The sequence below is a fragment of the Rattus norvegicus genome, chromosome 7, assembly GCF_036323735.1.
Source record: "Rattus norvegicus strain BN/NHsdMcwi chromosome 7, GRCr8, whole genome shotgun sequence".
Taxonomy (NCBI): Eukaryota; Metazoa; Chordata; class Mammalia; order Rodentia; family Muridae; genus Rattus; species Rattus norvegicus.
This window is the reverse complement of record NC_086025.1, coordinates 26703579-26728187: the sequence shown is the minus strand read 5'-3', so window position 1 is coordinate 26728187 and position 24609 is coordinate 26703579. Positions and strand designations below refer to the sequence as shown.

The 24609-nt window shown below is 39.1% G+C and overlaps 1 protein-coding gene and 1 long non-coding RNA gene across 16 annotated transcripts in view; one reads left to right on the top strand and one right to left on the bottom strand.

Moving 5' to 3' along the window:
* The window catches only part of Anks1b (ankyrin repeat and sterile alpha motif domain containing 1B), a 1165904-nt gene that overhangs the window by 638365 nt on the left and 502930 nt on the right, over positions 1-24609 (bottom strand). For all 15 annotated transcript variants that reach the window (NM_001414940.1, NM_001271371.3, XM_039079051.2 and 12 more), the window contains one exon: positions 2384-2564. In NM_001414940.1, the coding sequence (NP_001401869.1) occupies positions 2384-2564 (181 nt within the window). The remainder of the gene's footprint in view (positions 1-2383; positions 2565-24609) is intronic.
* The window catches only part of LOC120093796 (uncharacterized), a 28937-nt gene continuing 15213 nt past the window's right edge, over positions 10886-24609 (top strand). Inside the window, exons 1-2 of the long non-coding RNA XR_005487483.2 lie at positions 10886-11172; positions 14959-15039. This is a non-coding gene — a long non-coding RNA (uncharacterized LOC120093796). The remainder of the gene's footprint in view (positions 11173-14958; positions 15040-24609) is intronic.

The following is a 24609-nucleotide window of genomic DNA, read 5'->3' as shown; positions in this document are numbered from 1 at the left end:
ATGCTCTGTCAAAATATGCCACGCCGGGGGTGTCCACCTTTCTCAAGTAGACTAAAACATATTTTTTAATGTTTTACTTTTTAAGGCAAATCAACATCCTCCTTTCACATTACTACAGAGCTCCAGTCTACAGCAAAGATTGTGACGAACTGCGGAGGTGAGCATGGCATGGAAAGACACAGCAATACCACCGGAACCCATGTCAACAGCTAAAGGCTAGGCTTTGGCTCAGCTGAAGGCCAGACGGAAGGCATCCTGACGCTAACAACTGCTCTGTACATTTTGGATGAAGGAGTAAAGGTGAGTTAACCTCTCTGTTCAGTGGCCAGGGCTTAGACACTACACACACTACTCCATCATTTAATGAAAACAAAACAAAAACAAAAAACAAAAGAAGAAAGAAACCAAGCAAAATCTCTAAAGATAATTGAACAAAGTCAGATGCTCAAAAACATTTTTGTGCTCCAAATAAAATAAAAAATTAAAGGTTTTCCTTAAAAATCCCTGCCACCCCTTCCCTTTAAGGGCTTCAAAATCTAGAACTGAGCAGTCAAGCAAGGGGTGGTTTAACAATAATTACACTTGTAGAATTCTTTCCAGGGTCCACATGCCATTTCTCTACAGAAGGCATAACCAACTTTCTCAACTTATAAAATTCCATATGTTATATGGAAAACAGTATATGCTGATTGAATGAGTAAACAGCAGAGAGGAATGAGAAAACCACAATTCCTGCTATGGCTAACAGTTACTAGTATTTATTGAGCACTAACTTAGCACCTGATGGAATATTATGCTACTCACTGCTTTATAAGCAGCGTCACACTATAGGCTAAGGACATCTTGTTCATTTCATTCCGTAGGGAAGAAAAGCTGTAACACCAAACCCCCCACCCTGCCCCATAATTAGTAATCAATTTTGGCAGCATGACTTCAGGGCCTACAAAGTACTAGACCCATGTACTTCGGTGTGTGTTCTAGAAAGAAGAGAGAAGCAAACAGGTATCAGCATCACTTTACATATAGCTAAGACCATTGAAGGAAGAACAGATTTGATGGAAGAGACTAGAGCAAGCCTGGTGTGGTGCTACATACCTGTAATCACAGCATGTAGGGAGCTGAGGTAGGACCATGAGTGTGAGGCTATCCTGGGCTATACAGCAAGGCTCTGATCTCCTTCACATGTTATCAAAGTGAATGGATGTCGGCACCAGGTTTGAGCACTAGCATCATTGGATGGGTGGCTGTTATTTGTCTCCTTTATGTCTGAATTTCCTTCACTAAATTCATCAAAAGGTCAAGATAAGTTGATATAACTAGAAAGCCCAAAACACTGTCTGACAGAACACTAAGTATTCCCTTTTTTTTATTATCAGAACAGTTTTATTCAGTTTTGATTCTTTCTTACCACGATTCGTATCATATTGAGGTTGAGGATCGTTTGAAGATTATGTGAAAGCATTGCATCCAAGCCAAAACCTAAATGATGCTCAATCACATAAACATTAAAAGACAGAGGTTGCAGGTGGAAGGAAGTAGAGTGCCAAATGCCTGAGCCAGATGCCCAGGAAAGAGCACCTGGGTGAATCTGCTAAAGGTTGAATTCAAGAGTGAATTGGGAACTAGATGACTATTGGCGCCATTGGCCATGACAAGGATCGGAATGCTCTGGAACACTTTAGACACAGTAATGGTGTGCTCTGATTTACATTTTATAAATACCACTCTGGCTACGGTGAAAGGTCGGATTATGACTTCTATGGTGTATCCACGGTGAATTAGATAGAATAGGGAAAGCTGTTCAGGTCCTTGTCTCATTGGGATGTCCCTCCGCCTTACCAGTTAGCTATGAGCTCATTCTTCTCCAAGGGACGGAAACACCGTGAATCTGATGGAGTAGAACCAGAAAGCTTTCCCTAGTGGGTGGTACAACTTCTCCCTTCTACCCCCCTTTCCAAGTTCACCTGGGTTTAAGCAGGTGATAGCTGCCTTATTGATAGCATCCAACTCAGTCCTACCAGATATCTTTAGTGAGGTATCTTTAGTCTCAAAGCAGCTATAAACAATAGGGTCCATGTGTTGATTAGCTGATAAAACTGTGGGAGAGCAGTGAGTGAAGGAAAAAAAGCATTTCTAAATCTCTGGCTATTTTATGCCCATAATAATATTAAATTGTTAAACTGATCTTAACATTGGAAAGACCACCAATGTACTAAAACCAATATTATACCCATGCCATGAGGAAAGTATGAGTACCCTAGACTACTGCTCACATAATGTGAAGCAGAAATAAAATTTGTAGGAAGATTTCTCTTAAACACCACAGCTCATAAAGACTTTGTTAAAGCTCAAAAGTATACCTGCAGAAAGTGAATTGTTTTACCTGTGTGTTCAGCTCCCTCGTTCTTGATTTCTGTGGTTTCCACAGAGGAGGTGGGTGGGCTCACTGGAGGGCTCGAAGTAAAGCTGGTACAGCCTGTAGATGTGCTGATTTCAAAGTATTCTTGGTTATGATTCATTCGCTGGAAATCCAGAGACGACACAATAGATGTTCGTTGTTTTGGCTAAAAAATATACAGGCATGAGAAAAGTATTAGTACAATTCTACTTGCCTTTAACCCTACCCCACTCTCTAAGCAACTTGAGGATAGAAAGATTTACTTCATTCACACGCTCATGCAACAGTATACTGTCCAAAGCAGTGACGGCAGGGACTCAATCATGGCAGGAACCTGGAGACAGGAGCTGATACAGAGGTTATGGAGGGGTGCTGCTTACTGGCTTGCTTATCAACATGGCTTGCTCAGCCTGCTTTCTTATAGAACCCAGGACTACCAGTCCAGGGGTAGCCCTACCCACAATGGACTGGATTGTCCCACATCAATCACTAATTAAGAAAAGGCCCCGTAGGATTGCTTACAGCCCAATCTTATGGGCTCATTTTCTCAAATGAGGCTCTCTCCCTCTCTAGGACTGTAGTTCATGTCAAGTTGACCTAAAGCTAGCCAGTACAGTACAGACACTAATCAGTCAGTTGATGATAACGAAAAGTTATCATTAAAAATGTTATGGCACAGTTGATGTAATACTTCAGGCTATTTGGTTTTCACAGAAGATCACAAAAATCAAGCACATAGCAGTTCTCTCTTAATAATCAATTTTAAAAGTTGCAACTTTAAGTCGCCTTTCATTCAGTTAACATTTATTAAACATCTGCCATTTGCTAGACCCTGAGGATACAGAATCTAATAACAAAAGGTCCCTCCAATGTTGAAGCATAATTAAGGCAGTTCCATGTTTTGATTCTTTATATAGTCCAAGGAATTGGTGGCATTAGATATTATCCCCAAGTACCATATGTTGGAATTAGATCATGAGAATTAGGTAAAGTTATATGGAACATTTTCTAGGATCTAAGCATCTACTTGGCATTTGTACTGAACTTTGATTTTCTTTTTTAAGGATTTTAATTAATCCCCAAATAGCAAGAAAAGTCAATTTAAACATAAAAGTTAAAATCATGGAGCTATTGCAGATATAATCTATATACTCTGTCGGTCACAGATTACTCCCTATAGGAGCCTTCTGGATTTTTTTTTCTAAAACAGTATTAATCATTTTCCCATTCTTTCTGCCTATTAAAGCTTAGAACACTGTACTGTTCCTTTGGCCCTCAGATCTATGTACATTTTCCTAAAACCAACCTACGCTCTACTTTTTAAAATATTCTTACTTATATAAGTGAAACATATAGGAAACTAAATGTAAGTCTCATTCAATAAGGTTTATTATAATTCACTTCCTTCATAGTACAATAACATTTGGTTTACTGGTCTTTTCATTGCTCTGAAATGTTTGGCAATATCAATCAAAAGTGACTAAATGATCACTTCAGAGATCATTTTCTTATAGAAAGTCCAACACTGTGTCCCTTGTACATCACTGTGTTTTACTTTTAAAGTAGATATCTAAAAATAAGTAGAGGCCATAGAATGCTGTATTCTTTCATCATTTTATTTTTTAAAAAGCTTGAGAGGCAGAGTATTGTTATACAGGAGCATGCACATCATTTATTCTTATGAAAGAACTCAGTAACAGAATTCAGATTTGCGCCCACGCAAAATTCAGTTGCTTTGCAAGTATGAACGATGAGGATTTAATGTCAAGCTTGGCTTCTCATGAAATGTTTGCCCTTGGGGCTACTGAATCCCAGTTTCACATTCAGTGTACTTTCCACTACACTTCATGACAGCCATTAAAGAGGCAAAAGCTATTACAGGGGCACTAATAGAAACAGATATGTCCATCAGTCAAGACTTTGTTTTGTTTCTTTGTATTGTGTTTTCTTTCCCTTTATACACAGGCAAGACCACTTTCCTGCTAATGTTCTTTCCCGTGAGCCTTCTAAAGGTCAAGAGTACCGGTGCATATGATCTCTATCTAAATGCTTCTTAAGTCTATGTTTCTAAACTTCAATTCTAATTGCATTGAAACACAAGTTGTTATATAATTATGAAGATAAATAGGCTAATTTTGCTGCATTAATTCATCCTACAAATATCGCTGACTGTACACTTAATGGCAGAGACCGTGGCAAGAGCTGCAATAGCAATAAAAACGTGACATTATAGCTCTTCACTGGGAGGAGAAATGATGCATGGAGGAAGAGAGAGTGTAGTATATAAAGGAGATGAGGGAGGGAGCACAAACGTTATGGAGGCCAGTAGGTGGCCTCTACCTTAGGGAGGTACCAGAAAAGCTCTCTTGGAAGGAGTGGAATCTTGGGGAAGCAGAGGTAGCAGATACACACACACACACACACACACACACACACACACACACACACACACAGACATGCACACACACATACACACATACAGACAGACACACAGACACATGCACACACGTGCAGTCACACACACTTATACACACAAACACACATATACACATACATGCAACACACAATGCACATATTTACATATTTACACAATAAGTACACATAAGGAGAAATAAACTTGCATGGTTTACTATAGAGTATAATGCAAAGTACGTGAAAGATGTGTTGAGTTCAGGAAGTGAACTATTGGAAACTGCAGATACCAATACATAAAGGACCCATATTGTCACACAAAAGATTTTGCTCATTATTTAAAATATTTTAAGGAACTATACTGACAAGAACGAGTGCTTCTTACTTATGATGTATTTTAGTAAACTTTTTTTAGCATTTAAAGAATGAATTGGTCTGAGTCAAAGCATAGGAAGGGAAACTAGTCAGGGAGCTATATAATTCCAACCACAACATCAAAGGGTCCTGTAGGAAAAGCAGTAGTGATTGGGTTGGGGAATATTGTGGTTTTGGAAGTCTGTAATGTAGTTAACTCTTTGGGACTTGGTATCTGATAGGCTGTGACAGTTGATTTTGAGTAAGAAGCCTATAGTGACAGATCTCTCAGTTGGGTGAATATCAACAGACAAGTCGTTTTGTGGGAAACACAAATGTTTAAAGATCTAGACCAGAAGTACATGAAATATATACTTGTATGCTAAAGTTAGTGTAGACTATTCAATACATGTTCTTACTGATAAAAATCAATATGCTACATATTGTTTTTCACTTGAGCTAGGAACTATTATCTCACTCTGAAATATAGCTTCAGAGGAAGAATACTGAGGATAGAAGACAAAGAGAACCTTCAAAGGAAAGCCACTGAACAGAGACTATCTGACATTGGTCTTACCTACTTCCACCAAACTGACTATGGACTATGCAATTAGCTGACACACATTTTGAAGAGGTAGCCATTGTCCAAAGTTTCCTAAGCAAAGAAGTTAATGGGGAAAAAGTATTTATTAGTAATGTTCTGAGACTGAGGTCAGCACACTATGGCATCATGACCTATAGTCCAAATTGGCCTTTCTTCTTGCTTTGGGAACACCACTTAATTGTCTATTCATTTGCTCTTTGTTCATGGCTGATGTTTTGTTATTTTGGGAGCACTGAATATATATATATATATATATATATATGTATATATATATATGTGTGTGTGTGTATATGTGTATATATATGTATATATGTGTGTATATATGTGTATATATGTATGTATATATGTGTGTATATATGTGTATATATGTATGTATATATGTGTGTATATATATGCATATATATATATATATATGTCATACCATTACTAATAATTACATTCTTGCTGCCTGACCCTTTGGAGAAACATTCGGCAAGCCACCTTCATATAAGTCATTCTTTGCTTTTAGTGTGCAATACAACCATGGCCACATCACATCTCTTAGCTTACGTGGGTTGGGTCTTATGGACTATGCTGGTCCTAATAGTTCCTACCTAGCTGTGAGCTTTCTGTATCCTTAGTGTCCAGATAATATATTTGCAACTTGAACGTAGGTCACACAACTCACATTGGGCTTTATGAAAAGCCCAAAGTCTCTCTCTAACACTAGACTTTGGAGATCCCAGGAAATTGTGAGATATGCATCCCCACTTTGATAATCACAGAATGCAATGGCTGAGAGAAAAAAAATGATTCCCTCAAGATCATACTTCTACAGCTATGTGAATAAATGATAGAGACTGTAGTGATAATGAAACTGGCAGCCGAGAACATTGAATACATTTTACTATGGGTCCACGCTAATTTCTTAACTTTGTAAGTAGAATTCTGCTGAATTTCTCAGTACAAGAAGGGGTTTTTTCAAGCTTAATAAAATTACTAATGGAACCTTCCAAGTATCTTTGTGTCAACTGTGGTACCCCTGCTGTATGACATTTCTCTCCCTAGTGGTCTAGCGCCCATAGCTCCTGCTTCCCAAATATGCATTTACATATAAAACTCATGAAATTACAGCTTAGGGACCAAATTCAGGCTACCGATTTTTGTAACGCTTAGGAGCTAAAAATGTTTTTCAGCTGTTTAATAGTTGGGAAAAAGATGAAACCACAGAATTTTTTACTGACACGTGCGAACTGTCACAGAGCACAAACAGCTTTACTGAACCTGGTCAGGTCTGTTCATTAGTGTACCGCCCACGGCTGTTTGCTGTTATAATAGCAGAGTCCGTAGTTGCCACAGAAACCGTAGGACCACCAAAGATACAGTGCCTTCCTTTATTTTACTTCCTCGTCTTTACAGAGAAAGTTTGTGCCCCCTGCAAAAGAGTTATTAAAAGTATGTCTCCGAGCAGCTGAAATAGAAGACACTGGAAGACTCAAGGCGCAGGACTCACAGTGTAGCATTGTGGACCCAGCACAACATGAACGAGTCCAGTCCTCGTTCCTAAAGGATATGAACATTACCCCCATCACCACAAAAACATTTTTGTATGGACGCTCACTACATGGTGCTGTGTATCTCTAACCGCATGTCTTGGTCCCTCAGGCATGGGACCTCTCACAGCATAGGGATTGGCCCCATCCTGACACACAGGGGATACAGTTATTATGTAGGTAGAGCATTAGACTTGGTGCTGGGCAGCAGCTGAAAATCCTATTCTCTTTAAGGATGTGACAGGAGGTTTAAGTTTTATACCTTAAATGCTCTATTACCCCACAGACAACACAGCAAAAACAAATTCAGACATAAAAACATTAGACCAAAAAGCACTAAATCCAAGCACAGGGCATGTCCAGCAGTAGGGCCCAGTGTGGTTCATTTGGTGTGTAGCAATGAAGCCAGACCCATCTCAGCCAAGAACTGTGCACATGAACCAATGTGTGAACTGACTGTTACCACGGTGAGGGTGATGCGTATCTGTCACACTGGTTTTGGATTGTCTTCACCAGTCAGGACCTGTTATAGGAGTACTGTGGTACACAGAGAAGCAAGTGGAAAATATTCTAATGCAGCATTAGGAAGTGCATGCCGTTATGGCAGACCACATGAACGCCATCGCGTATGACAACAATGTGAAGGAATTCCTGACTGGGTGATGCACTATTTCCTTCCAGGCTGTCCCAATGCGTCAAGGCTCTATTATTTTTCAAAGTATTTAAATGAATAGGCTATTATATAAGATCATCCTCTTACTTAAATTTATGTTGATTTTAAACAACTTGAAATCGCCTAATTTAATTATAAGGGGTTTAAGATACCCTCTGAACCACATGTCAGGCAGATCTAGTGGGGGACACACTGGTGTCACCACAGAGACAAAATGGCTCTAGCAAAAGTCAACGGTTCTATTAAAGAAGTCAGCCAGGAACACCAAGGTTCAGAGTGAGTTCTCATGAGTTCTTGGGGAAGACCGTAGAATAGCAGGAAATTAGTTGCGACACTAATTTTTATTAGCTATTTTATTAGCTATTAATATATCATTTAATGTATATTAAATAAATAAACAGAACTACATGGAAATGACACCGACCTACTGGCCCACTCTCTCAGTACAATAAAGTGTTTTATAAGTACTTTTTAGGAAAAGGTCAAATGGTAAAAAGTGAGTAGACAGCATATTTTATTTTGAGGGCCTTAATCAACCTGGGGCCTTCTGAGTATATAGTACATGCTAAGTAGGATTTAATCACAAATATGTTCTCCAAATGATGACAGCCTGTTGTGCCAGCATCCTGGTCTCTGCACCAATGCAAAGTGTTAGTTTGTCTTATAATACATTTCTGAATGTAGAGTGGGTTTATGCGTTTGTTTCCTTGATGAAATACTTACTCATTCCTGTGCTAACTGGGCATTCCCTTATGCGGCCGTGGCTTTAGCTCTCATGTGGCTTTGTTGGATATTGCTAAGATTTTTGTGTTTTACATTCTGGAAGCATTGAACAGTTTCCTTTACTGTACTTCTATCAGCTTGTTCAACAAATGAACAGTAACCATAAGCTATGTGCCAAGCCCTGTTCTAAGCTCTGGAGATAAAATTATAGGACTCGAAAGAAAAGAAACATTTTTAAAGGCATTTTTAAGTACAAAATTTGTTTTGTCTTTAACTTTAGAGTGTCCCCAAGGTATTTTTGAAATAACCCATCACTACAAATGCTGTCAAAGTTATTCTTTTAAAAAAGGAATCCTTACACACTGTGGGAAAGTATGCAGCCACCATGGAAACCAGTATGGAGGGTCCTTCTAGATGCATACTAAAACAAACAAATGAAATGATTAAGCTGAATACCTTTGTTTCTTCAGACACAAGTAACATAATAGCCAAATTATAGATTGAGCTCAGATGCTCATCCATAAATGTACATATGGAAAAAATATAATATGCATAAATGGTATTTTCTTCACCCTTAAAGAAGAAAGTATGTTGTGTCCAGTAAAATGGATGGTGTAGGTTGATGTCTTTATGCAGGAAGGCAGGTACAAGATAGAACGAGGCCTGTCATTGGACGAGAAGAAAGGGAGGTGGGAACAGAGGTTTTGGAGTGGGAGAAGCAGAAGAGGAGGAGCTGAGAAAACATGGCGGCAGATGTTGACTCTGAGCATAGATACAGGTTGTTATGAGTATTTTTAAGGGATGGGTGTGTACAGGATTTTGTGCTGTCTAGGTTGGCAAATTATATCTTATCAATTGGATCAGAGGTTATTGTGTGGTGTGTTCTTTCATGTGGCGATTTTTTTGTTGTTGTTCTTTTTTTCGGAGCTGGGGACCGAACCCAGGGCCTTGCGCTTCCTAGGCAAGCACTTAAATCCCCAACCCCTCATGTGGCGATTTAAATGAGTCCGCAGTAAGAGAGCTGCGAGAGAGGTGGTCTCTGTATGAAACTGGCGTGGCAGCGACCCGCCTTGGGAACTAGATAGGTAGAGAGATTGCTGCCAGTCTCAGAGAGTAGCCATTGGCAGTGTGAGATGGGATGGAGTTTATCGGGTGGGACGCTTTGCTGACTCAGGTGAAACTATCCTGCAGATGCTATGTGGCCCTACACTGCCGGCACTAGCGCTGGATAAAAGAAACTTTTTTTTTTTTTTAACCACAACAGATGTCATGAAGATGATCATGTCAGAGATGGAATTTCAACTCAGGAGGACAGAAGTCACCCATTTTCTTTCATATGTAGAATCTAGACATCTGTCATTCCTGAGTAGCCATTTTTGGTGACTAGGACATGGCCCCGTTTTTCCTGCTTGCTCCAGTTCATGCCTTAGGAGGATCATAGACTCCTGTAGCCCCCAGGCAGCCATTGTTACCTTCTAGACAAACCGTGGAGCCCAATACTCCTAGGAAAAGTTGCTGATACTCATCAGTTGCCTTAAGCTCTTCTCATTGGCATTGGCAACCATGCCCTGTAGCTCAGGATTTCCTTCAGGGCTCTAAGAACATCAAACTCATGACTCCAGTGATGTGTTCCCTTCATCCCCTTCCGTTGGACTTTGGATTTCTCCCTTTGGTTTTTGTCTCAATCTAACAGTTTTAATTTTTTGAGAAATCCCATAGTAACATGGCCATTTTCAGCACTTCTGTAGATTTATTCTTAGTTTCGTATAATTTACCACTTTAATTCCTTGTAAGGAGGAAGAAACAGAAATAACTTTGATCCATTCACCTTAGATTTTCCAGTGAACTCTCTCTCTCTCTCTCTTCCTCCCCTTACCTCTCTGCCTTTGTCTCTACTAGGAATCAAGCACAGGCTTCAATCATACCCAGCAAGTGCTCTACCATGAACTATGTTTCTAGTCTAGTCCTGAATGTTCTGAGAACAGCAGAAAAAAGGGATTTGAAGTCCAACAATGTTTTTGTTACAGATGCTGAAAATTATAAACATTATCTATGTTCTTTCTTTTCAATAAAATAAAAAAATTCCTATAGGATTCAGTGTGTGTGTGTATGTGTGCGTGTGTGTATGTGTGTGTGTGTGTGTGTGTGTGTGTGTGTGTGTTATATTAATAGGACTAAAACTTGTTTTAATGATGCAGAATTTTTAACCATGCTTCTCTGTAGGGCGCCCTCCTGTGGTAAACAGGGGTACTGCGCATGGGCAGGCTTTGCACCTGGCATCAGTTGACCGGTAATATGCTAACGAGGGAGCAGTACCATGCCAATCCCTGAAGGACAATTAGCATAGCCTCAGCCTGCTGTCTATATGAGGCTAGTGCTCTTGCTGCTTGGGTTCCCCGTATCAGCAATGAAGGTGTCCTGCAATAAAGGCTGTTGACAAGGATCCGACAGTGTTGCGTCTTCCTTACTGGACGAGGTGGGCGCGACACTTCTCTTCTACTGATCATGTTCATACACACACACACACACACACAACACACACACGTGCACACACACACATATGTGCGCGTGCACACACACACACCATGATTTCTACACAGGGGTTGAAATAAATGTAAGTAAATGTCATGTATTTATGAGTAGATGCTGTTATAGACACTCGAAATTTTAAAGATTATCTGATTGGTGTTGCAAGTAGATATCACTCGAGCGTGGTAGAAAAAAATCTTTATTCCTCAAACTCCACAGGCAGAAGCAGGGGGATCTCTGTGAGTTTCAAGACAGCCAGAGCTACACAGCAAGTAGTAAGATATGTGTAAAGCGGAAAGGGAAAATGGGGAGGGGGCACATAGCTCTTATTGCTCCCCTTTTGTGGACTTCAGATGCAGGTGTGGTATGGCCTTAGAGTCAGTAAGTGGGGGTGCCAAAGTTAAAACGGGTATAGAATTAAACATGAGAGGCTCTCCTATCCTGGCCCTGGATCATAATTATTATATAGATAAAATAAAAAAGAAGTAAAAATAAAATTACGGTGACAGCTACTAGTGTAGTGTCTCCTGAGCGTCACCTTTGCATGAATGAGAAATTTTTCTCTCCCTTATAGGGAAGACAGAAAACATCGGCATCGCTTTAAAGGCTATGTTGAAAGATAACACAAGTGGATAGAAAATGGAGAGAGAGAGAGAGAGAGAGAGAGAGAGAGAGAGAGAGAGAGAGTGTCCTACTAGTAAAAATTGTATTCCTTTTAGAACTTAAGTTAATGTGCTCATATTAATAGATATTCTCTAAAGGAATAGAACTGTTAGAATGAACACTGTGTCGTGGGTGTTAAAAGGGGAATTTACTGGTGTGGCTTACAGCCTATGGGCTGGGTAGTCCAACAATGGCTGTCGCCTGATGGAAAAGTCAAGTATCCAGTAGTTGCTCAGCAGAGAGGCCTGAGTGTCTGTAGGGTGACCCCTGGGCTACTGCTCATTTTCAGTCTCTGTTGGAGTCCAGCCACAGCAACAGTGTAATTGAACTTGCCAACAAGAGTGAGGACGAGCAGACACAAGTGACAGTTTCCTTTTTCTATGTCCTTTGATGTGGGCTGCCACTAGAAAGTGTGGCCTAGATTTAGGGTATGTCTACTTACCTCAAATAATCTGACTAAGAAAATCCCTCATTCCCCACCGCCCTTGCCAGCTGTGGTAGGCAGGAAAGCTGGCCCTGGGGTCATGAGGGCCCTGCTCCCTCATTAGCTACAGCACTTAGGAGAGCAGGCCCTGCATCTTGCTTGGGCAACACAAAGCTGGCCCTGGTGGCAGGGGTACAGGTGATCATGGGGGAGCTGGTTCCATTACTTGTCTATTAAGTGGTGTCAGGGGTGGGGGAAAGATGCTCTCCCATACCTGCTGCTGGTCTCGGGATCATGAGAGTAGGGGAGCTGTCCCTGCCCCTCACCTGCTGCAGCACTCAGGAGAGCAGGCCCTGCACCTTGCCTGGGCAGCACAATAGAGCTGGCCCTGCTGGTGTGGGCACAAGAGACTCAGCCCTTATCTAGGGTGTGAGAGTAGGAGAGGAGAGCTAGCTAGCTCTGCCCCTTGTCAGTGGATGCATTGGGTGTGCTAGCCTGAGCATTTCTGGAGAGCTCCCTCTGGTGTTGTGAGTGCAGGAGAGCTGGTATGCTGACCAGCTCAACTACCACGCAGGCCCAGGTCCAGAGCTCTGAGCTGACCCACCCCAACACCTACCCCATCTCTGAACAGCTGGAGCATATGAAGGGGTTAATCCTATAGACCCAAAGCTGTAGGATCTCCATGACACAGGGCAACAACAGGATATCTGAGAGGAGTCCCAGTGAGGATCCAGTATTGATGGTGTAGCAGAGGCCAGAGGCTTTGAACCAGACCAACGAGTCATTGTAATGAACATTTGTAAGCCAAGAAGTGTGCAGCACACTGTAACACACTACAGATTCCATGGTGAGAATTTATTCATGGGGGGCAGGGTTGCAAGGGTGGAGGGCAGGCATGATGGGACATTGAGTGGGATTGATGTGCATGATGTGACGTTAACAAAGAATCAATAAAAAGTTAAATAAAAATATATAAGATTCCTCACAGCTCGGGTTTTAGATGATTCCAGATAGAGTCAAGATGATAACTAAGATGAGCCAGCACAGTGCGTGTGTGTGTGTGTGCGTGCGTGCGTGTGTGTATGTGTGTTTATATGTGTGTATGTGTCTATGTTTGTGTATGTGTGTATATGTGTGTGTATGTATGTGTGTATGTATCTGTATGTGTGTGTATGTGTGTGTATGTATGAATGTGTATGTGTGTGCATGTGTGTATGTGTGTATGTATGTATCTGTATGTGTGTATGTATGAACGTGTATGTGTGTGTACGTGTATGTATGTGTGTGTATGTGTGTGTATGTGTATGTATGTGTGTATATGTATCTATGTGTATCTATGTATGTGTATGTGTGTATGTGTGCATGTGTGTGTATTTGTGTGTGTATGTGTGTATGTATCTATGTGTATGTGTGTATATTTGTGTGTATGTGTGTGTATGAGAGTGTGTCTGTGTGTGTGTTTTTATGTTTGTATGTATCTATGTGTTTGTGTATATGTATGTGTGTATGTATGTGTGTATATATATATGTATGTGTGCATTTGTGTGTGTGTATGTATGAGTGTGTATGTGTGTGTATGTGTGTATGTATCTGTGTGTATTTGTGTTTATGTGTGTGTGTGAGAGAGTATGCATTCGCACATCTAGTTTAACACTATCCCTACTGTCAAGTCCTTAGCTCCAGTACTAAAGATACCCACACCACATGTCTGGCATTTACATAGGCTCTGAGAATTGAACTGAGGTCTTCAATTTTGCAAGGCAAATGGTTTAACAAATAAGCCCTCTCTTTAGCCCCTGTATATTGAATTTCTGCAGTCACTAAATATATTATTAAGAGCAAGGCAGAAAAAAAAATTAAGAATCTTATCATTTCTAGCCTTCATTTCTTTGATTAATTATATTTTTATAGAGATGCTTAGCTATGGATTAACATATATTCTCATCTTTTGATTAAAAGAGACAGATTATAAAAGTACTAGCATATTCCTGTATATTTAACATATGTAAGCATGAATGTAAATTTTTCAGAGCAAAGAATATGTGATATATGTTTCTTTTTATGAACTTGCATTGAAATGATTTTATATATATATATATATGAAAGATAAAGTTTTACACTTTAGATTCAGTCAGTAAAAATGTTAGGTAGCTCTAGATTCAATGTGGATATTGAGGAACAAGAAAGCATTTTGCAAAGTTTACTTCATAACGAAGCTCTACTCACATGAAAACAGTCACAGCTATCTTACAAACATTTTAACTAAGTATTTTAAATATTCACACATTAATATTCAGAGAAGTTCATGACAAATTCAATGTCCTAAATTGAATATATGTATGACCAGCTTTATTTCCCAGTTTGTTTTAAAAAAATAAATTTTTTAAATGATTTGGTTCATTTTAGGAACAGCAGGAAGGTAATTATGCAACTGATTATAGAAGATATGTTCTGAGCAACTGAAATAGGAAGTATGTATCACTGTGTGGGAGAAAGGAACCTTACACATGAATGTGCACTGTGCTTTATAAAAAGATAACAGCTTAAGGTTTAAATTAAGATATGTATTTTTGAAGAACTGTAAATTCAGTAATTCTAATAATTAATTAGAAAGCAGCTCATGTGACCCTTTCCTTGTTTCCCCAGTGGCAGCATCTCACCAGACTCTCCTACATCACGACTGGGATCAAGCAACAACTGATTTCTGTCTTCACAAGGATCCCATTGGTACCATTTATAGCCACGCTCATTTCCCTCCTGCCTCACCTCCTCCTTAGCTCCAGGAAACACAAATCTGTTCTATATTCTTTAGATTCATCATGTCAAGAATGTTATATAAATAGTCCCATCCAGTTTATAGCCAGTGGGAATGGGCCCTTCTCAGTTGAGCCTGCTCCAAGCCCTTGTGCATTTCCACAGCTTGCACCTTTATTTGCTGGGTAACATCAGGGCTATAAGTGATAAATTCTTCACAACTGTGTGGTGACAGGGTTACTCCAGGTCTCGCCATTAGTAACGAGACCACTATACATGTGCAGGTTTTAGTGCAAGAGAGTTTTCATTTAGATGGTCTAAATTTCATTTAGATGGGTACACATTCTGAGTTTAGGGTAGTTTCATGTATTAAGAAGTGCCAAACTTTTTTTCAGGATGATGTTGCTATATTTCCTTGCTAACAGCAACATGGGTCCCCCTCCCCTTACCCCCTGTGGTCTCGCAAACATCTTATTGGCTGTGGTGGTGTCTCATTGAAGCCTTAGTTTGCACTGCCTTAATGAATAAATGATTCTGGTTCTTATGTTCTTCTCATATGTATATTTACTATTTGCTGTTATAGGAGATATATATATGAGCCATGTCTTCAATGTCAGCTATACCTCTTTGCTAGATTTAGACCTTAAAGCTTTAGAAAGTCTATATTTTCCAGACAATACTTAGAGTTTTACATCTTACATGCATGATCTCCTTCATCAACTTGGTTTATTTTCACATAAGTTTGAAGACTTAAGTCAAGTGTTGTTGTTGTTGTTGTTTTGCTTTTGTATGTCCAGTTACTCTAACTCTGGACACTTACCCTCTGCTGCATTTGAGCCTTGGGCACTGAACCTATTAGAGGGGCTATTAGAACTATTTTGTTGTTATTTCACTGGTTGACACACATTCCCTCTCACCAATGAACATTACCATCGTTAAGGAATGTATCCATGAACCAATTATAACATTGGCTCCTCCTCTCTTCTTCCCTTTTATAAATGTCTTAGCTTTCCTTTCCATTGCTGTACAAATGATGACTTTCCCCTATTAAAACAACCAAGGCTAAAATTATCTAGAAAAAGCGTCATCCGGCTTTTGATACAAACTACAGTAAAACTGAGAATTGGTATTAATCTTTACTGCATTGAGTTTTCTAAACCACAAGCAGAGATATCTCTGTGCTTCTCAGTTTAAATTTTTCAAATCAAAATTTTATTATATTTTTCAACTACAGTCTTTATACATATTAAAGACATAGTCACAAGGGCCCATGTAATCATATATTCACTGAAATCAAAGTCAGAAATCATGGAAATCAAGAAAAGGCAGAAATAGATCCTATTAGAAAGTTCTAGCATAGTGTTCAGGTTTCTCAGCCCTGATCCTTCTGGTCAGCAAAGAATGGGAGGAGACTATCAAAAAGCTGAGGGAAAAGTAGGATTCTCAACCAAAGATGGTTTATCTGTCTAAATCATCCTTCAGAAGTGACGTGGAAATGATAAAGTCTCCAGGCAAACAAAAGTTACAATTACTAATGGGAATCCATTATGCTGTTGCAAAAGCTTCTGGTTAAAGACGCAAAACACATACAAGTGAACATTTAAATTGTAAAGGAATACAGAAGTATGTTGAAAATACTGCGGACTACATCTACAGCAGATGTGAAGCTTGTTCGTCATGTGGGTCCCCTAACAGTTGGAGCAGGGGCTGTCCCTGACTCTGTTGCTTGCCTTTGGATCCCCTACCCCTAACGAGACAGCCTGGTTGGGCCTCAACAGAAGAGGATGCATTTAGTCCTGCTGTAATTCCTGGGTAATCAATTTGCAAGAGTAATATATAGTCTTGGGTGAATTTCTCTTAAGGGAAAAAGTGCCATTAAGTCTAAACATGACCTCTAACTCTAAAATCTGTTTCTTCACCTTTGTATCAATGAGCAAACGTAACAAATATTCAATCCATTTGTATATTAAGTTCAGATGACATAAATATTTTTCTGTAAATTCATAATACCTTAAGAAAACCAAATCAGATTTGGAGCAAAGTCAAATTAGGTTCAAATCTTAACAATGATATTTTCACTTGAGTATCTGTATAGCTCAAATGGAAGTAATACATAATTTCCCCCAAGAAATCACTGTTTGGTTTAACTGGGATAATTCATATTATTGCATAGATAATACATAAATTATATTAGTATAATATCTAATTTAAGATAAAGATATGGTTGGGTTTTTTTTTGTTGTAAGATCTAGGACAGGTAGATAGTAACTGAAAGATCTGCATACTAAAATAATACACTCCTCATTAAAAATAAGAGAAAATAAAATAATAAAAATAATAATATTGACTTCCATGTAGACGGTTGGAACCTCATGGATACATTGTAATTCACAGTGGAAAGGGACAGAATAAAGGGAGAAACACTCCATTTAGGAGGAAATAAAGAAAATAAAATTATTTTATCAAATTTTGGTAATTGTAGCAACCACTCTAAGTAGAAACTTTCAGGAAGAATTCCGGAAGTATAAGTCAATGCCAAACAGCCCTGTCTCTTATCTGGAGAAGTGGGGGCTTATGATATAAGACACTGGAAACTAAGGAGAAAGGAAAGTTTAGTTTGTTAGCTGCTATGACATGAGTAAACTAATTTTTAATTATAGCTTAATATTTTAATTCCATCTTGCATTTAAGTAAGAACTTTGCTGAGAAAATATTGCTACAATGAAAATATTTCAAAGATTTCTTTCCCAGTTTTTGTGCGCATTTCGTTGGTGCAGAGGAAGAATGATTAGACTTTAAGGACGTATAAATCGAGAGACACAGCCAGAATACAGCAAATACAGAGGCGAATGCCATCATTAAACCACTGAACTGAGAACGGGACCCCCGTTGAAGGAATCTTAGAAAGGACTGAAAGAGCTTGAAGGGGCTCGAGACCCCATATGTACGACAATGCCAAGCAACCAGAGCTTCCAGGGACTAAGCCACTACCCAAAGACTATGCATGGACTGACCCTGGACTCTGACCTCATAGGTAGCAATGAATAGCCTAGTAAGAGCACCAGTGGAAGGGGAAGCCCTTGGTTCTGCCAAGACTGAACCCCCAGTGAACTTGGGGGGAGGGCGATAATGGGAGGAGGATGGGGAGGGGAACACCCACAGAGAAGGGGAGGGGGAGGAGTTAGGGGGCTGCTGGCCCGGAAACCAGGAAGGGGAATAACAATTGAAATGTAAATAAAAAAAAGAAGGTATAAATCTCTGCTAGCATCATTGCATGCCTGCTTCACCGTACCTTTACCAAGCCTTTACTAAGCATAGAGCATATCTTTGTTTTAAAAAGCTGGACCCCCCAATATTGCTCAGACACTGAGCCACCAACCAGATAGCATACACCAGCTGATATGAGGCCCCCGACACACATACAGCAGAGGATGCGGAGTCTGGACTCAGTCAGAGATGCACCTAACCCTCAAGAGACTGGAGGCCCCAGGGAATGGGGAGGTCTGGTGGGGTATGAGGGGGGGATGGGGAGATTGGGGACATCCTTTTGGAGATGGGGGTGAGGTATAGGATATGGAACAGTCAGAGGGAAGACCGGGAAGGGGATAAAGACTGGATAAAAAAGGTTAAAGAATTAAAAAATAATAAAAATAAGAAATAACTGAGAAAAAAGCTGTAAATGCTTTGTAGCATAAAAGTTATAGTTTCAGGTAATATTTTTCATATTTTACATTGGTAAACATTTCCCCATTTGTGTATTGGATATTTACCTTTTTCTTTTTTGAGATCTCTATTCTGATACTTAGCCTGGTTTCTTCCAGTGTCATGGTAGTATTTTCTATGCTCTCATAAAGGACTTTTATATATTGAGTATTGGTCATTTAACAGTTCAATTATTATAAATATCTTTACCCCATTTTCACTTTATATCTACTTTAATTAGTGCTTTTTGATGCTTTAATAACATTTGCCTTTTGGTAGTTGAGGCTATTTCTTTTTTTTTTCTTTTGTGGTTATGTTCACAGTTTTTATGTTAGGTAAATATCTCTACCCCATTTTCACTTTATTCTTGTTTAATTGGTATCTTCTGATGCTTTGTAACATGTACTGACAGCCTGAAGCACTATCTTTCATACTTCTTGTTAGTTTCTACAGTAATGACTGCTGAGCTAATCATTTGCAACTGTTGTGACAGGAGAGAGAGGGAGTGCAGGGATGAGAAGACAGGAAAATACCTTTCGGGGCCATAATTAATCACTGTCGGTATTTTGTAATAGCACGCTGTCTAATATCTGTTTTTATAATTTGACTTATTTTAAATAGTCCTTTCATCACATATTTTTACTAAATTGATTATAATACATTACTTCATGTATGACTACAGTTATGTAGATTTACACATGTTGATCCTGTGTTACAATTTAGTGAAATTCAACAGCAAATATAAGAGATTTGGAGTTTCTCATATTCAATAAATATATGAAATAATAACCTTATTATAATAATAACATTGTTTTTAAAAAACTTAGTTTAATTTAGTATTTACTGCTGGCAGTCTCATATGGCTTATTTGTTCTCTCTCTCTGTGTATGTATATGTATATATATATATATATATAACATTTGTGTGTATGTGTGTATATATGTGTATTATGTGTATATGTGTATATGTATGTGTATTGTGTTTATGTGTGTATTGTGTATATGTGTGTATGTGTGGTTTTATGTTTATATGTGTATGTATTATGTGTTTTTGTATATGTGTATATGTACGTATGTGTGTATGTGTGTATTATGTGTATGTGTGATTATATGTTTATATGTGTATGTATTATGTGTTTTTTGTGTATGTGTGTGTATATTATGTGTGTATGTGTGTATTCTGTGTATGTGTTTATGTATGTACATTTGTATTGTGTATTTGTATTGTATATGTGTGATTGTGTGCGTGCACACACACATGCATAGAAGTCAGAGGCTGACACTGAACGTCTTTCTCAATTACTCTCCAGGTTTTTTTGCACAGCTTCTCTCTGAGCCTGGACCTTTCAGATTTGGTTAGACAGGCCAGCTAGCAGTCTCTAGGGATCATACTGTATCCATCTCCCCAGCACTGTGATTGCAGATATACATGACTGTACTAGGCCTCTTTACATGGTGATGCTGGAGATTCAAATTTGGGTGTCATGCTTGTCTGACACACACTTTACTGACTTAGACCTCTCCCCAGCCTCATATAACTCCTTTAAGAACTTGTACCAAATTTTTTCATTTCTTTTTTTTTTCTTTTTTTTTTTTTCCGGAGCTGGGGACCGAACCCAGGGCCTTGCGCTTCCTAGGCAAGCGCTCTACCACTGAGCTAAATCCCCAACCCAATTTTTTCATTTATTCTTATGACCACTCAGTAATATTTATTGTCAAGTCCTTTGCTAAATGCCAAGAATCAAAGAAAAGAAATTTCACAAACCAGTAGGGCATCTCTCATAATTTTTGCTTTTATAACTCGTAATGCAATTAGTATAGTTTTCATAAACTTTTTCCATTTTCTATTGGACATATTCCTTTGGGAGAAGAGATAATTAATATTCAAAATGTTTTAAAAAGCTGAGGAAACCTGCATATACCGTATATGTATATGTGTATATGTGTATGTATATATGTATATGTATATATGTATATGTATATGTGTATATGTATATATCTATCATCTATATCTATATTCTTCAAGATCAATTACCACCTCTTCATAGAAATCTTCTTTGCTCTAAAGTACTGGCTTTCCCAAGTCCTCACAAACCATTTTCTGTTTGGTTCATTCATACAATTTACCACAATCTGTGGTTATAATAGTCTTTATTATTTAATGGGTCATAGACCATCTACCTCTTCTGGAATATAAGCTCCTAGAACATACTCAGAACTATCAGTAATATAAGTAGAGAAGGGCATCTCAATGGAGACAGCATGGAGAAGGATTATTTTGGTCAATGCTTGGGTCTTACCCTGAAGGAGAAATGGAGGTTGATAATGGAGGAGTAAGAGAGGTGCTGTGTGTTGTATGGGAAGTGTGAGAATGTGCTTTGCTTTGCTCAGTGAGCTGCCCTGAGTTAAATGCGTTGAAATGGTGGTCATAAAGAAGACTCCTACAGCAGAACACAGACTTCCAAATACCATTGAGCGAGGAGTGTGGATATCATCCTGAAGATAATACAAAAGCTAATAGCAATGTAGTAAGACCATTCTCTGCCCAGTAGAAGGCTAGCAAAGGACACAGAGTCCCATAGGATGATTAGATTACCCTTATGGTATTTCCAAACCATCCACATCAGAGATTTAAAGAAGACTGGAGACTCAGTGAGAGTGGATCCTGCAGGGGTCAGCCTCACGTGGATTGTTAAAGCCCATGAAAGGCAGGGAGGAAGTAGCTGGGTGGTAATATAGTATTCCGGCTCAGTGAAGTTGGAATCCATTGAGATTTTGCTAACATTAGATATTGGAGATTAACTGAGATTCAGACCAGCTCAGATAGTCAAACACTGAGGAGAGTGGAAGCTTAGTTTTTGGTTGTCAGGGAACAGAATTACAAATATTAGAATGAATTCCTTAGGGTTTAGATCAAAGCTTCATAGGAGTTCCTAGTTTCAATATATAATGATAGATATAGAAAAATAGATGTGTTCATGTCTATATACCTTCATAAATGTCCCCATATGCCTGTACACACTATGAATATTCCCTAACTTTGTCTAGTGTGCAACTGGTTGGGATCAACAACCAAGTAGCACTCTCTGTACTTAGAACCTCAAATTTGGCATCCACCATCTCACATGTGAAGGAAACAAAGGTGATTGGAAAGATGGATTCATTCCATATTTGGGACTACAAAAGTACATACATCCTAAGTCTAAGGCATAAGAAAGTGCTCAAACAATGGAAGAGAGATATATCAAATGTAAACAAGAGTACTGGCTTTGGAAAAACCCTCAGTCATTTAAGTGTTAAAACAATGATAGTGATGGATTGGAACTCACTGGAAAAAATAAGAAACCCATGGCTCTCTGAAGATAAAAATATTTATTTTTTATTTTTATTTTTTTATTTTATTTTATTTAACTTGAGTATTTCTTATTTACATTTCGAGAGTTATTCCCTTTCCCGGTTTACGGGCCAACATCCCCCTAACCCCTCCCCCTCCCCTTCTTTATGGGTGTTCACCTCCCCATCCTCCCCCCATTGCCGCCCTCCCCCCAACAATCACGTTCAGTCTTAGCAGGACCCAGGGCTTCCCCTTACACTGATGATCTTACCAGGATATTCAATACTACCTATGAGGTCAGAGTCCAGGGTCAGTCCATGTATAGTCTTTAGGTAGTGGCTTAGTCCCTGGAAGCTCTGGTTGCTTGGCATTGTTGTACATATGGGGTCTCGAGTCCCTTCAGGCTCTTCCAGTTCTTTCTCTGATTCCTTCAACGGGGGTCCTATTCTCAGTTCAGTGGTTTGCTGCTGGCATTCACCTCTGTATTTGTTGTATTCTTGCTGTGTCTCTCAGGCGAGATCTACATCCGGCTCCTGTCGGCCTGCACTTCTTTGCTTCATCCATCTTGTCTAATTGGGTGGCTGTATATGTATGGGCCACATGTGGGGCAGGCTCTGAATGGGTGTTCCTTCTGTCTCTGTTTTAATCTTTGCCTCTCTATTCCCTGCCAAGGGTATTCTTGTTCCCCTTTTAAAGAAGGAGTGAAGCATTCACATTTTGATCATCCGTCTTGAGTTTCATGTGTTCTAGGCATCTAGGGTAATTCAAGCATTTGGGCTAATAGCCACTTATCAATGAGTGCATACCATGTGTGTTTCTCTGTGATTGGGTTACCTCACTCAGGATGATATTTTCCATTTCCAACCATTTGCCTACGAATTTCATAAAGTCATTGTTTTTGATAGCTGAGTAGTACTCCATTGTGTAGCTGTACCACATTTTCTGTATCCATTCCTCTGTTGAAGGGCATCTGGGTTCTTTCCAGCTTCTGGCTATTATAAATAAGGCTTCTATGAACATAGTGGAGCATGTGTCTTTTTTATATGTTGGGGCATCTTTTGGGTATATGCATCTTTTGGGTATATAGCTGGATCCTCAGGCAGTTCAATGTCCAATTAAGAAAAATATTTTTAAAAGAATAAAATGATTTTAAAATGAAATATTAACATAATTTCAAAGTATCCTTTCATAAAACTTTAAGACGTAAATGAGTAAGCAATTTCACAGTCGAGCAGCCTAGAAGATATCATAGTAACTACTTGATCACAGTGAGGATCATTAACAACTGAGACAAATCAAAGTTCAAGTCCCACCTGATATGACACGATAAAAAAAAAAAACAGTTTTCTCTGGCTCTGTCTGATAACGATTCATATCCTGGATTTAATAAGAGAATATCGGATGAACTTAAGCAGGGAGCCATTCTGGCTAGCTCATTATCTTTAAATATGTAGATGCGATCTTGAGATCACATGTCAGTAATATGTCAAAGGCACTGATGTGACTCTGATGGTGTGTTTTCTGGTCAGAGATAAATATCCCGCTTTTAAGGAGGAAGTCACTACTCGTAGCTGATCAGGTCTGTAACGACTTAGAAAGAGTTCCAAGAGAAGTCTTTGCATTATGTATCCAACTTTGTTATAACTTTACAAATGTTTTAAAATGCAAAACGACAAGTCAATAATAACATAAACAGTACTTTATGGGAAATGGATATAAATTAGAAGCAGACGCAAGTGAGAGCTAGGGGAGTCAGTAAGGGAACTATTTCAGCAATAAAGCCTAAAGCCCTCAGACAGTTAACAGCGAGAGTAGAAGAGGGAGGTTTGAGTCATAGTTAGGAAACAGAACTGACAGGCTTTGGTGGCTAATTAGATTTAGAGAGTGGAGGGACAGGAGGAGGCCTGAGTGACTCAGATTTCTAGCTTGAGACTGAGTAGAAGGTAGTTCAAAAGAATTGACATAAGCAAAGAGGAAGAAAAAGTTTTAGAGACATGGAGTTTTGATGCCTGGCAAGGAGACACAAGTCTTTTCCCAAACTCTGGGTTATTTGACCAAATGAGATGTGTTGCCCTCTCATTGTTAAGCTGAACTTCTGTCCTCTGGTTTCATATTTCCACAAGAAGTAACATTCTTGATCCATTTTCCCAGCCTTACTTTACTTACTTACTCTTAAAAAGTTGGAAGCACTTAAATTTAGGGTACAAGCTAAGTATACCCATAACCACTTCCTTTGTCTCCACTCCCCAGAGCAAGCATGCCAGTATGATGAGTGCATTGTCTACTCTTCAGGTATATGCTCTGTGTTCCTCTGTGGTAAAGGCACCCTATAGGTTGTCAAGATATGCCCAAGCCTGGAATATGCACTTAATTGGAGAGAAAAGTCACAGCAAGGACATTCAGTCACATACCTTGAATGACATTATCCATTCAGCTCTAAAAATGATTTCAATTTGTCTAACTCCTGTGTCCCATCACTTACTTGCTTTTGAGTCTTGAAGACTGGGG